General features: G+C 35.2%; 1 protein-coding gene across 1 annotated transcript; it reads right to left on the minus strand.

The window, feature by feature from the left end:
* Positions 1-3,513: 3,513 nt before the first annotated feature.
* LOC129947591 (uncharacterized) lies at positions 3,514-13,303 on the minus strand. The gene is made up of 4 exons (XM_056058217.1): positions 12,949-13,303; positions 12,348-12,729; positions 3,860-3,996; positions 3,514-3,787 (listed from the first exon to the last, which is right to left on the minus strand). The coding sequence occupies exons 1-4, from the start codon at positions 13,054-13,056 to the stop codon at positions 3,698-3,700; spliced, it is 717 nt and encodes a 238-aa protein (XP_055914192.1). The 5' UTR covers positions 13,057-13,303; the 3' UTR covers positions 3,514-3,697.
* Between the last annotated feature and the right edge of the window lie 1,733 nt (positions 13,304-15,036).

Raw genomic sequence — 15,036 nt, forward strand, 5'->3', positions numbered from 1 at the left:
CTCGTCCACAACAACACTCCCTATGTGAGCTCTATTGATAAAGCCAATTTGATTGCAACACAGTTCGACGCTAACAGTGAGTGTCATGAGTCCTCCTGTTCTTGAGAGCGTAAACGATTTTATAGGACAAATCTCCTTTTGCACTCGTCCAGTTGCAAGAGTACTAAAACACCTTGACATACACAAATCCGCTGGCCCGGATATTATCCCTGCTATTGTTCTGAAGAGATGTTCTTCTACGCTGGCAAAACCACTGCGTAAGCTTTTCCGTCAGTCCTATATTCTATAGCTCTCTTTCCGAGTGGATGTAAAAATGAATTTGTTCTGACTGCCCCTAAAAAAGGTGAATCTTTCTCACCATCTAACTATCGTCTAATTGCACTTAAGGACCTTGCACATGAGAGCGAACAACGAATGAACGAATGGACCAACAAACGTGATTTTACACATTTCAAAAAGTCAATTTTAAACAAAAACACATTTAAATTATAAGAAACCACCTGACACTTATTTTAGGATAATAAAATTTCCATTTTGTTCCCCAAAAACAAGACAATTTTGTAAAAACAATTTGGTAGTAACGAACTGTCAAACTCTATTCGCGCTCAACTTAACCTCAAAATTATACCACTCTTGTTTTGTTTGACAATTCATTTCATTGACATTCATTGAAAATTCGTCGTTGTCTGCGAATAGAAATAAAGCTCATTTGAAAGAAAAGTCAAAACACACGAACATCCACAGTTCGCAGTTCGTAGATCATGTCATGAAGATGCTTTACATCCCTTCTTTCCAAAGTCATGTAAACGCTGATCAATTTTCAGCTTTACAAATATCTTGAAAAACTGAAGCTTCTTAATGACCGACAGTACGGTCTTCGTAGCAATGGGTCCACTGGTTATCTCATGGATTATCTCACCGAACAGTGGTACAAGTATTAACATCGTTTTGGAGAAAGGAAGACTGTTGCACTTGATATCTCAAAGCTATTTGATAGAGTATGACACCAAACTCTCTTATCAAAATTTGCGTGCATTTGGTATTGATGAATCCCTTCTTCGTTGGGTTAGAAATTACCTTTGGGATTGGGACCGTTCAATTCAAGTAGTATTAGACGGGTTCAAATCTGATATCCACAAAATAAACGCTGGTGTGCCCCAGGGCTCAGGTTTATCTCCGACACTCTTCCTTATTTGTATATATGATCTTTTGTCTGTAACTTCTAACCCACTATAATATTTTTCTGATGACAGCACCCTTAAAGCTTTTCATATTCGTTTTTAGATTCTCATCCTTGTTTTTTTGATGTAGACTTCCAATTCTCATCTCGACAGCATTGTACAATGAATAATCAAAAACCGTGTAGAATTTAATGCTTCGAAGACTCAATGATGTCTTCTACCGCCAAAGTGTAACCCTCCACCATCCATGAGTAGTACTTGCATCGAGGAGACTGAAAAGATATCAGTCCTAGGTATGTGCATTACAAACAACTTGTTGTTGAGTATTCGCATATTTGATATCTCCAAAGGTGCTGCTAATTGTTTACGTTTTTTACCCCTTCTGATATGGCTATCATTTATAAAGCCTATATATTCGTTCAAAACTTGAGTACAATTCCCATATTTGGGCAAGTGCTCCTATAACCGACTTGAGTCTCTTGGACAGAATTCAAAAGAGAGCTCTAAACACAATAAATGACCGTTGTCTAACTGAAACTTTTGCATCTCTCTAGCACCGTCGCTCGTATAAGGTTTCATGTCACTCATTACTTAATCGCTACTTCCATAAGCAGTTGCCAGTTGCATTCCAACCCTCAAACAATTTAACTGTAATACTCGTTCTCTTAGGAATGCCCATCAGTTTACTCTTGAGCCCAATTTCGGTCGTACTTTGAAGTACAGAGATTCTTTTTTTAGCTGTACTACACGAATGTGGAATGATTTACCAGTCTCAGTATTTCCAACTGATTACAATGTGCAGGCGTTCAAAACCAATGTGCATCGGTATCTCCTTTCAAATCCTATTATTACTCTAACTGTGTATAATCATTATAAGGGTATTAATATCCCCTTGAGTGTGCGTACAATATAAACAAAGAAGCAGACTGATAATAGACTCCCGAAGTCTGAAAATTCTTCATGCCAGATTTTGTTCTTATTTTCTGGGTATTTGCATCTATATTTTTTAACGTTCTTATTTAAATTCTGTCAGCATCTTTTACAGAACATTAAGCGGTTTTCAAAAACCACCCTTGACGACGACACGCGTGATTTCGATTCGATGGACAACTTCAAAAGTTACTGCTACCCAAATAGCAGGCCATTCAAAAATCTGTTTAAAGTTAATAAATACAAAAAATAAATTAAAACAAAAAGGTTTGTACTTTTACTTTTTAAGTAGGTATAGGTAAGTAAGTAATCTAGAAAAATGTCTTTATTCAATCAATATAATGTATTATTGTTTTCATTTATATACATTAAGTAGGTATGTATGTATATATTTATTTTGTATTCACAATTGAAACAAAATTTAACTACATTTGTATTTTTTCTTTCTAAATTATAACATTTTTTAAGAAGCACTTTTATTTTATTTTGAATCATTTGCAACCAAATTTTATAAAGCTATTGAATTTCTTTTGTTGTTTGTTATTCTTTTATTTTTTAGTTTTTGTTTTATTTGAACTATACAACATTTTTAATAAATTGTATCTTTTTTAGAAATCACATGTCCCGTTAAATGAAATTATATTGAATATACGAATGAATAAATAAAAAATAATAGATATATATTTATGAAAATTATCATAATTCACCATAACCAGTATCTACAATTTTTGCAATGGTTAAAAACTGAGATAATATTAAACTATAGGTGTGTTTTATTGAAAATCTTAATGTAATTTTATTTTATAATTTAAAAGTTACACATATTTAAAGTAACTTAATTTTGGTATTCGATGTAAATGTAAATTATATATTAATTCGAAGGGTATAACTTAAAACAATTTAATAAACTATTTAAAAACACAATATTTGAAATCAAAATCTGTATAGTTAAATACTGCTTTTTTAAGTAAGGGGAACAAATAAAAACAAAATAAATTTACTTACTTTCTTTTGAACATCCCACTTTTGTGTTGGTTACATTTCCCCACCCTATAAAATGTTAATGTTTTATCTTATTAAATGGTTTAATGTTTTTCTTATATAAGAAATATAAGATTTGTAATTGAACACACCTTTATAAATACTGTTTTCTTTTTTCTTCTATTATAACTTTATTTTAATTTTAAAAATTTTAAGGGACTTTATTTAAATATGAATTTTTATTTGAACAGAATTATGTTTATCACTTTAGGTACTATAAAAGAGATTTTGAAAGGAAGTGCTGCTAATTATTGTAATTCTATAAAAATTACGTAGGTAGATAGTTTAGTTTAATGTTTTTTTACGAAAATATTTGTTGACTTCATTCTTAAATTTATTAATATATCCGTTTTTTTTCTCGTTTTTGTTTTTTGTTTTGTTTGTTTTCACAATTGTTTACCCTGCCATATTAATTTAATTATCTACAGAATGAGAGAGTTCGTGTGACTAATAATAATTATTTAATTGTTTTTTGTTTAATAAATTAATATATTTGTTCGCAGCTATAGGTAAGGTTTATAGTATACTCATGAATGTTTAACAGTTTAATAATTTCCATCAGGAGCTTCGGATAAAATATGCTTGTAACCATTGCTGCCTAAATACATATTTTCTCGTCTAAAATGGAATGGAATCTAGAAAAAAAATAAGATTTTGAAATATCAATAAAATTTAATCTCGTGAAATTGATTATAATAAGAACTTACAGATCCTGGTGGGGGACAAGGTATGGCCACAGTTGCAATCTCAGTTAATTTATTCATTTGGCGGAGACTCTGATAGAATGAATGCATGATGTACCAAATGATGCTGTCAAACATTATGAATCCAAAACAAATGGAAACTAAAAACGTTTATAAGGAAAAATATTCATGAAATTATTTCATCACAATAAATTGGAAGTTAATAGAAATAAAAAAGCTAAGTTATGTCAAAATATAAGGACAAATACCTAGAAAATTTAAACTTTAAAATCTCGGAGAACTGTACCAATCGTTTAAGAGTTTTCGAATAACCCTCATTCTATGCAAAAGACAGCAGTGGGTCAAAATTTTAAAGAACTTATTCTTAAGGGTTTAACAAGTTACTATATATATAGCAATTTACCAAATGAGTCCAAAATTTTAAACCTTTGCAAACTAGTAAATAGCTAATTGTCTTTTAAAGGGATTATTTTGTAGCTATTATCTTTTGGGCAACACTGGTTTAAACAGCTGACGCACGTTTTGTGTTTTTGTTTCATTGTCAAACATCTTCAGTTTGGTCTATAATTTAACCATAAATCAAATTTGCAAATTATTGAATCTTATTATCAAAATGCGTTCCTGTCAAGAAAGTTCATAGCGTGCTTCTTCCACTTTTTTACCGAAAAATTGTATTCATAGACGAAGATCATTTTTGGCTCGGTGGGTACGTAAATAAGTAGTTTGGTGGGCTATTGTGGTGGTATCATTGGACCGTACTTCTTCAAAGATGATGCGAATCGTAAAGTAACTTTGAATGGTGAGCGCTACCGTAAGATGATATCCAACTTTTGTTTGCCCAAAAATTTAGTTTCAATAGGAGGGTGCAACATACCATACAGCACGCACAACAATTGACTTATTGATAGGCGAGTTTGGTGAACATTTTATTTCACGTTCGGGACCGGTCACTCGGATGCCTAGTACCTCAACTGGAGATTGTGTTCCAACCCCAGTGGAAAGTTGTTGGGGGCAGCAAACGAGAGAGGGGGAAGAGGTGTTTCCACTAAGGTATCTCTTCTTATCCAGACGGCAGCGGACGAGATCTCGAGAAGGAATCCATGGTGGCGTCTACAGTTCCAGTAAGGCTGAACTACCTTATAGTCAACACCTTATAGGGCTTCTTCGACATATTCGGAGCCCAGGCCTGTAAGGAGCGGTTTATCCGGCTCCCCTTCCTTGGAATTATACTAAGGATCTGGCCCTCCAGGTTGGGGGTTGTGCCGTCGGGGTGACTTCCTGGCCACGTATAAATACCTTTAGTTGCGAAGAACCATCAAGCCTCGGATACGGACAGATTCACTGTTGACAACTCACGCAAACGAAATAAGGACATCGAACTTCGCATCTGTACGTGGAATGTTAGGTCCCTTAACAGACCACGAGCAGTCGAACAATTAGGGGAAGCCCTAAACTGCTGCAAGACATATATTACCGCCATCCAAGAAGTGCGATGGGATGGCAAATGCAAACTAAAAGACTGCGATGTATACTACGGCGACTGCTACCGAGAACAAAGACAGCGTCTATTTGGATGTGGATTTATTGTTGGAACTAGACTCAGGCAAAAAGTCTTGAGTTTCAACAGTGTGAGCGAGGCGGATCACGATAATCCGCATCAAGGCTAAATTCGCCAACATAAGCCCAATATGCGCGCATGCCCCAACAGAGGAGAAAGATAAAGATACCAAAGACATATTCTTCGAGCTCTTAGACAAGACATTTGAGCAGTGCGCTGGCTATGACATCAAAATTGTCTTAGGAGATTTTAACGCCAAGCTAGAAAGAGAAAACATCTTTGGTGGCACAATCGAGAGATCAGCCTGCACTACACTACCTCCGATAACCGATCGATTTCAGTGCGGGGTGAGACATTCTGGAAGCTAGTACGCAGTTCACACATCTCAATATCCACAAGGGGACATGGAAATATCCTGATCAATCAACCGTCAACTAGATTGACCACATTGCGATCGAAACTCCTCCAGTATACAGGATATCCAAATATTTCGAGGGGCCAACATTGACCCCGACGACTTCCTCGTTGTAGCCAAGGTACGGCTAAGAATATCCCGATCCAAGTCAAAACAAGGAAGTACTGTGACAAGATTCGACGTTAGACGGCTACAATCTCAAGAGGAAGTGAAGATAACTATATCTAAAATTAAGTCAAATAAAGCTGCTTGAGCTGACGGCATCGCTGCCGAACTATTTAAAGCAGTAGGCTTGGTAGGGAGCATGCACCAACTCATCTGCAAAATATGGCTGGATGAAAGCATGCCCGATGAGTGGAATCTCAGCATAGTGTGCCCGATACACAAGAAAGGAGACAATCTAAACTGCGCCAACTACAGAAGCATCAGTCTCCTTAACATTGCAGATCCTCTCTGCCGTATTATGTAAACGTCTGAAGCGGTTCGTCAACAACCTGATAGGTTCTTATCAGTGTGGCTTCAGACCAGGAAAGTCCACTATCGACCAAATATTCACACTACGGCAGATCTTGGAAAAAACCCAGGAGCTTTAAATCGATACCCACTATCTCTTTATCGATTTTGAAGCCTCGTATGACATGACAGTATCTAAAGGGGAGAGCTCTACAGAGCAATGTCTAGTTTTGGCATCCCTATCAAACTTATCCTTTGGTGCAGAACGACGATGCAGAATGCACGCTGCTCTATCAAGGTCGGAAAAGATCTTACCGATTCATTTGATGTCAAAAAAGCTTTTTGACAAGGCGATGCACTGTCATGCGACATCTTCAACATCGTTCTGGAAAGAATTGTGCAAAACTCAACCGTCAACACTATAGAGGCACAATCTTCCAAGGGTTCATCCAATTACTCGGATACGCAGATGATATTGACATAATTGGAAGATCAAAGCGTGATGTAAGTGGATCGTTTTTGAGTCCTGGACCCTTTAAAACAAAGATGAGAGCGTCTTAGGATGCTTCGAGAGAAAAATTCTTCGGGTGATTTTTGGTCCCGTCTACATAGATGGAGAATGGAGGAGAAGATATAACGACGAACAGCGACACTGACCTATTTAGTAGAATTAAAATCAAACGGCTTAGATGGCTAGGTCATATAGAGCGAATGGACATCAACGCTCGAGCCCGAAAGGTCTTCTAATCCAATCCCAATGGATGGCGCAGTAGATTAAGACCGCGACTCAGGTGGCGTACCCAGGTGTGAGAGGACCTCAACCAACTTGGCGTGCGAAACTGGAGACAGCTAGCTAGGGAACGAGCTGGCTGGAGACGCTTGTTGGTTGAGGCCCAGGTCCGCCCCGGTCTGTAGCACCACCTTAAGTAAGTAAGTAAGACCGGTCAATTGGCCGCCTAGATCGTGCAATTTAACGTTTTAGACTATTTTTTGTGGGGCTATGTTAAAGCTCATGTCTGCACAGACAAGCCCGCTTCAATTGACGCATTGGAAGACTACATTATTCGTGAGATACCGGCTGAAATGTTGGAAAGAGTATGCCAACATTTTACTAAGCAGTTGGACCATTTGGGCGCAGTCAAGGTCAACATTTGCATAAAATAATCTAAAAACATTAAATTGTATGGACCGTACTATTGATTCAAATAAAGGTTTCATGCATTTTTCTTTAGATGGCATAGGCAGGGATCGAACCCAAGAACCCTCTGGCATGACAGTCCAACGCACTTTTTTTCAAAATCATTTTTATTTACTCAATCTTAAATCTATCTTAAAGCTAGACAAAAATTTATACCACTAGCCTAACTTACAACTAACTTAATGGTCCCATACGGACACTCTAAGTTAAACTATAACTCTAACTACTAATGCCTTTCGGCCCTAAGATCTATTTTACTTCTATTTAAATTTTATTTTTTTTGTATTTATTAGAAAATTATGAGAAAAAACTAATATCAAGGTTCTTTTTTATTTTTACTTAAAAACTACTTAAAATAAGGTCCTTAATATAAAACTTAAAGCTAACTTAAACTACCTATTCTACCTATAAACTACTTAAAACTAGAACAACCACAGCAGCAAATCTAACATTTTTTGTTTTTATATTTTATTGTCTTTTTTATGTTTTTTTTTTTAAATATTGTTTTTAATATTTTTTTATACCTATTCCTTTTTTTTTTTTTTTTTCTTTAAATTTTAATTTTTTTTTGTATTTTTTTTGTGCCACCATGCCTATTCTACTTAAAACTAAACCCTAAAACTATTAAACAAGTATGTAAGCCGGCCAAGGCTTGAAACCTCATCCCGACTACCCAATATCAAGTGCCGATTGAAGCCACCAAAACTGGTTCTCCTGCTTCACCCTATCAGTTCGGTCCCATTCGGACACAGCCCTACTGAACCGAAGGAGCTCTGCACCGCCTTTTACCATGGCGTCCCGATTGTACAGGAGTCGCCTATCCACGGTTCTTCGTCTGACGTGGTAGATTAACGGAACTGCCAATCTATCCTGTATCAGACCGCATTTGTCTAAAAAGAGGAATGCCTCTGGTGGAATGAACCCGCTCAAGCGTGCACTCTCAAAATACTCGTCGTTCGGATAGAACGCCCCGAAAATTAAATTGTTGGTCGAAGACATAGCTCTTGCAATGTGACCTCGAACGAGTTTTATCACGAAATTGTCAATTCTGTTGATTCGAGCCCCGTTGTATAGGACCTCGTTGGAAAAGTAATGCACACAAGAAGGTTCGGCTGTTCGATATACAGCGTCGTAAACACTGCCGCTCGAACACCCGAAACTTCTCCATCTAGGAAGGGGCAACGTTGAACCACACAGGACAACCATAAACGATCATTGGCCGTATGAGGGCCATGTAGCAAATTACCTTCACTCTGGGGCCAAGCCGACTGCTGTAAAACAGCCGTTTCGTCAGAGCGAAGGCTCCTCTGGCCTGGTCAGAGCAGCATTTATATGTCTGTCGAAATATAAATACTGATCTAACCAGATACCGAGGTACTTCACTACACTTCTGTTCGCTAATGGCTGCCCGTGAAGATCAACGATGATCATCTTGCGCCAATTCTTGCACGTATCCCTCATGGCCCCAGCCAACGGAGTCCGGAAGAGAATTGTCTCCGACTTCTGGACATTTGTTTACAGTTTACAGTCGTCGCAATATCGCTGAATCATGTCGATATCACGCTGCAAGAGAATTATAATAACCTCAACCTTTCGGGCCGTTCTGTACGCAATTAGATCGTCGGCGTACGCAATTGCCTTTGTAAGACTACCTTTTAGATCGCTGGTGTAAATGCTGAAGAGAATCGGCGAATTCACCGCTCCCTGTTGAAGACCATTTTTAATTGAGAATGTTGTGGTAGAAGTTACATTGCCACTTTGGACAACAAACTTTCTACAGTTAAGCATATCATAAAGTATATACAACAGTGGCTTGCTTATGCCAAGCCTGCTCAGTTTTAGGTAAAGACCCTCTAACCATACGGTGTCAAAGGCCTTTTCCAAATCAACCAGAACAGCACCTGTGCATTGTTGTTTTGATTTATTCCATTGGATATCAGAAACGAGTTTAGGCGCAGCAGAAGACTTATCGACCGAAGATTTGACGGGTTGGAGTTATCCTTTCCCTTTTTCGGGAGAAGATGAACCACAGCGGTCTTCCAATGTACTGGATAATATGCATTATTCTGTGCATTGTTGAAACAGTCCAACGCACTAACCATCATGCCACGGGTACTACTATAATACTAAATTCCTGACAACATTATACTCGCACACAGGAATGGTTGAGAGTTGTAAGTCACTAGGCCCTAGTTCTCAAAGGAATGTTGCTCCAGTAGCTCCACCCAATTTATTTTTTAACTACGCTTAAACGGACCTATTAATTGGAATTCCCAACTGTTGAGTGGACCATTCCGGCCACTGCTTTTATAAGAAAATTTGTAGCAGAAGTCATATGGGTTTAGCAAATTACTAAAAGTCGAAATCGTGATTCTGTGATTTTAACTTCAGCAACTTGTTAGTAGACAGGAAGTTGTTAAAATCGTTTAAAATAAGCTAAATCACCTTTTAAGCCTGATAAATTGCTAGAAGTGGATTGAACAATTTGCAAAATTTCTTGGCCAAAATAAAATGTTCTTAGTTATTTATAACTTGTATTTTTCTAAGTCGTGTGGTTTTCAATCTGGTAATACTTTATTCGGACATGGTCTCTTTGATAGCTGTCACTTGTTTTATACTCAATTTGGTTTGATATTTTATTTCCTGAACAAGATTTGCAAATTGTGTAAAATTATTACCAAGGTAATGATTCGGTTCACTTAATCCTTTATTGCATAGACATAGTTGCCCAGCAAAGCCAGTAATTTGATCGGTTTTACACCCCGTTTACTCTAGTGGATAATGCGTATCCTCAGAAACTTCATACAATGCGCACTGAAGACGCTATTGCTGCTGTGAAACACAGTATCCAAGAAAATCCAAATGAGTTCATTGCGCGCAACAACTGAAGCTGTGCCCTTTCACTTTTTGGAAGATTTTGTTTAAAGATCTTGGTTTTGCGGACCGACCCTAGTTCTAGACTGTTGCTACACCTGATTTATTTTGTGTTGTTTTATATAACATCTGGTAGAAATTATAAACTTGAATCCTATGGATCTTAAATCGTTGTCAAAATGACCAGAATATAAAATAATAATTTTAAATCAGCCAACAATATATATTTTCCAATCTACTTCTTAGAGGTCTACAATTTGGGTGTAGCTTAAAATTTGAATTACTTAATCTTTGTTAAACAAACATTTGGTTTTAACCAATAAAAGTAGCTCTGAATACATTAATGCATACCAAAATTCGGAATTTTTAAAATGAAAGAGAATAAGGATAGGTCGATTTTTCAATTGAAAGTTTTTTTTTTTGGTATTTTATTTCAGTAACATGATTGTTTTGAATTCGTATCATTAAAGAGAGTTGAGTTTTTCTTAAGTCATTTCAGCTTGATACTCAATATAATGAATATTTGAAAAAAGAGGCTGGGATGTGACCCCAACTGATAACTTCGTGTTGGGTTAAAAAAGTTGTCAGTTGAATTATTCTTAAAAATTTCAAAATTATCAACAATATTTTCTATATAATGAAATAGTTTGACTTCGAAATCTATTTTTGTTAAGGAGATTTTTAGCTCAAAACCAATTTTTACTAATTTTAGTAGCATTTTAAAGAAAAATGTATTACTTATATAAAGAAATACAAATTGGATGAATAAAATTAATTTAAGAGATATCAAGAACCGAAAACTAATTCTTACCAAATTTGCGTACTATTTTTGTAGATTTTAAAAGGACCGTTGGATTTTTATAAAAAACTACTAAATATCGAAAACAATATTTTCTGTGAAATAAAAAGTTTGAAGGCAACATTTTTTAGTTTTGAAAAGCTATTTGAGTCGAAAGCAAATTTTTACCAAGTTTTAGTATTGTTTTTTTTACGTTTATATTTTTTGTAAAAAAAAACTGTTAAATCGATGTTTCTCAAAATTTTACTGAATGTTCACAACAATATTTTTTAAAAGATAAAATTAGTTTAAAGCTAATATCTTAGAGATTTGAAAAGAGATTTGAGTCAAAAATCAATTTTCACCAACTTTGAGTAATTTTTCCTTTAGGTGGTTATTTCTTTTTTATTTTTCGTGCACAAAATTGTTTTGGAGATGAAATCATTTTTAATTTTTAAAATGTTTGAGTTTTTATTTATAAAAAAAAAACAATTGATTGAATTTTTTTCCAAAAATATATTGGTTTGTTATCAAGTTACGAAATATAATATAAGATTTAATTCAAGTCTCTACCGTTTTCGGTTCGTGAGATATTTAGGTTAAACCAAAATGTTCATCTCTTTTTCAAACTGCTACGCAATTTTCTTGCGAGCCTTTTCTGCATCTTTTTGAATTATTATCTGTATAACAACATTTATTTGAAGTTGATATATCTTCTGGTTCTCGAGCTATGGACAACGAAAAAACGTCGCGATCGTACGGACGTACTGACTTTCGGACGTACACACACACGCACAGACATATTTCTAAAAACTTTTATTTCGACTCTAGGGACCTTGAAATGCCGAGAAATGTCCAAATTTTCAATGGGACAAATCAGACAAATTACAAATTATCAGTCGAATGCTTCGTTTTTAAGTTTTGAACGACACTTGGGTGCGATAAAAACCAAAGCTTCTTCATGCCGTATTTAAATCCCACAAATCTGAACACAGTTTTTGAAGTTAAATATGATTAATTTTTTTAACCCATAGAGAGATCGTTATTTACATGAATCATAAAAGAAGGCTTTTATTTCTGATACAAATTTTTGGTTATTTCGTAAATTTCCAAATTTGCTTTTCAACGTGTAAATATTAGTTTCTACACGTTTGCTGTAGCAAAACACCCAAAATACATTTAAATAAATTTAATAGCTATTCGCATATTACTTACAATATTGAAATTTTCCACCAATAATTCCAACGAATTTCTCATTCTGACACCAAAACGTTGCCACCATAGCCATTATGATGAAAATGAATTCCACTACCAGCCAAGGGAGTATCAGTTCGGAGCGATTTTTAAATACACCAGCAAACAATGCCAAGCAGCTGAGTAAATAAACTGACGAAATGGCGGTCAAAATATACAAAAGCACTTCGGTGACAGAAACCAATTGCGATGCAGTCTTGAGACGCATTTGATTTGGAAATGGGGTCAAGTCGTAGAATCCATATTCCTTCTGGTCCTCGATGTCCAAAGCTAGCATGTTCTTCATTTGTTCAGCATGAGCCAAACCCAATAGAACAATGAACAACAATACATGAGCAATCAGCTTTAACCAAGAAAGAAAGAAGAAAAAATTCAAGAATTCATCATCGCATTCATAATGCAAACAATAAGATATTAAAGACAATCCCCCCTTCCGTCAAGTGTATGCAATACACTCACCCGACATCTTCAACCCTATAAATTCGTTCGATACAATTGAAGCACTCTTTTTGTATGTTGGCAAATAACGTAATCCCCTTGAAAGTTACGACTAACGACTTACCAATTGATAGATTGCAATCAAAATTGCTGACAAGCGTAGGTTTTTTGGCGAAATCGGCGCCAGAGCCGTATCCACGGCTCGTCTCCAGAATCCCATCTGTAGTTGCATTTTGCAGTTAGATGCTACTTATTGTGTTATGTGTAGAGATACTTTTACAAATTGATTGCACTTAAGTGAAAAAGTTTTCACTTTCACATCAAATGGGAACTGACAACTTGTTAAATCGATACAAGGGGGTTCGTTTTTTCTTTTGATTGACGTAGGGATGTTTATATTTAATTAGGTGGTTTTTGTTGTTAGCGACAAAACACAATAGGAGCACATTAGGTCCGAGTGTTGAAGAGAAACTAGAGAAATATCTATTGACTTGAAGAATATCTGCTCTGCTCAGTGGCTTTGAGTCTGATTGTGTAGTATGGTGTCTTTGGAAGACCTGAGACATGCGCAAAATATCATAACTGTTGGACGAAGCTCATCATCCAGTGGTGGAATATACATAGATTGTCAGCTGCTGCTGAGAGAATAAACTTGAAAGTCATGAAAAGCTTTATCAGTTCGTTTATTTACGAAAACAGAGTGAATTTTATTTTTGATAGTGGAAGTGTTTTGATGTGGTTCATGAAGTGTGAATATAATTCTCTCGCAATTTATCTTGATCAAGCGCAGAGTGAGTCTTGTTGACAATTCACATTTAAAGTGTCAACTACGCCTTAATATAACTTAGGGTACGGTTTGAGGAGTGTTTGAGGAAGAATTTGTATTATATTTTTTCGAGTTGTTTTTCTTTTGAATTTTTTGTACTAGAAACATGAATCTTTTACATTTCGAAAAATCATTGAAACAACTTTTGTATTATAGACACAAAATATTATTTCAAGTTATATGGACCTTAGATGGTTTTGACATGACTTTGGGCTTCTCGATAATTTAAAAATTATAGGGAAGTGAGGCTATCATCAGACATAACGACAGGTGATCTAGAATATATGTCAAAACGGGTTGCTTGGTTGATTAATATGAACCATGTCTTATATTCGAATGTTTTTATAATCAATTTAAAAAAATAGGCTGGAATGCGACCCACAATGATAACTTCCCATTCCGTCTGTCGATTTGTTTTGCTTAAAAGTTTGTAGGTTAAAAAAGTTGCCAATTGAATTGTTCTAAAATCTGGTTTTGTTTAATAGATTTTTTAGTTGAAAACAATTTTTTTTACTAATTATAGTAGCATTTCTTAAATTTCTAGAAATTGGGTGAATGAATTATTTGAGAGATATCAACAAGCGAACATCGATTTTTCCAAATTAACGTTCTATTTTTTGTAGATTTTATTTTTGTTAATGAAGAAACTGTTGGATTTTCATAAAAAAAACTACTGAATATCGAAACCAATATCTTCTTTGATTTAAAAAAAGTTTGAAAACAATGTTTCAAAAATTTTAAAAGATATTTGAGTCGAACATCAATTTTTACCAACTTTTGTTAAATTTTCTTTTAAGTTCTTATTTTTTGTAAAAAAAAACTGTCAATTCGATTTTTCTCAAAATTTTACTGAATATTGACAACAATATTTCTTACAAGATAAAATTAGTTTGAAGCCATAATCTTAAATTTTTGAAAAGATATTTGAGTCGAAAATAAATTTTTAACAACTTTTAGTAATTTTTTTTTGCAGGTTTTTATTTTTTCCGTCGTTGTACAGTGGGAACACATGAGATTGTGGAAATCAACTTATTATCGGTCTCACAACCTCTAAATTACTCGCTCTAGCCTGATTAGAATTCAGCTCGAAAACCTCACATTATTTGCTTAAAGATCAAATTGACACAGCAATTTAAGGCACACGACCATTTGCTCCCTCTTAGCTTCGCAGTTTGAATTGAGTACAATTTTTTGTAAAAAATAAGGTTAAGGCGAAAAGGCTATTTTTTATATTGCGGCTACGTTATTTGTTAACGAAGACAAGTAATGTGATTTGACCCCTATGTAGGTTTTTTGATGATTTGATGAGAAACCGTGAAGAATGACAAGCGCTTAAATCATCAACAAGGTCTTGGAAAATTAGAAAACGTACGCAAACAATTATTA

The sequence above is a fragment of the Eupeodes corollae genome, chromosome 2, assembly GCF_945859685.1.
Source record: "Eupeodes corollae chromosome 2, idEupCoro1.1, whole genome shotgun sequence".
NCBI classification, from domain to species: Eukaryota; Metazoa; Arthropoda; class Insecta; order Diptera; family Syrphidae; genus Eupeodes; species Eupeodes corollae.

Bases quoted from the DNA above. Each gene is read 5' to 3' on its own strand.
- LOC129947591 (XM_056058217.1), bottom strand. From the start codon at position 13,056: ATGCAACTACAGATGGGATTCTGGAGACGAGCCGTGGATACGGCTCTG. The intron at 3,997-12,347 runs GTAAGTAATATG...AAACGTTTTTAG, and splicing joins TGGTGGAAAATTTCAATATT to TTTCCATTTGTTTTGGATTC. The intron at 3,788-3,859 runs GTAAGTTCTTAT...TTTTTTTTCTAG, and splicing joins CTTGTCCCCCACCAGGATCT to ATTCCATTCCATTTTAGACG.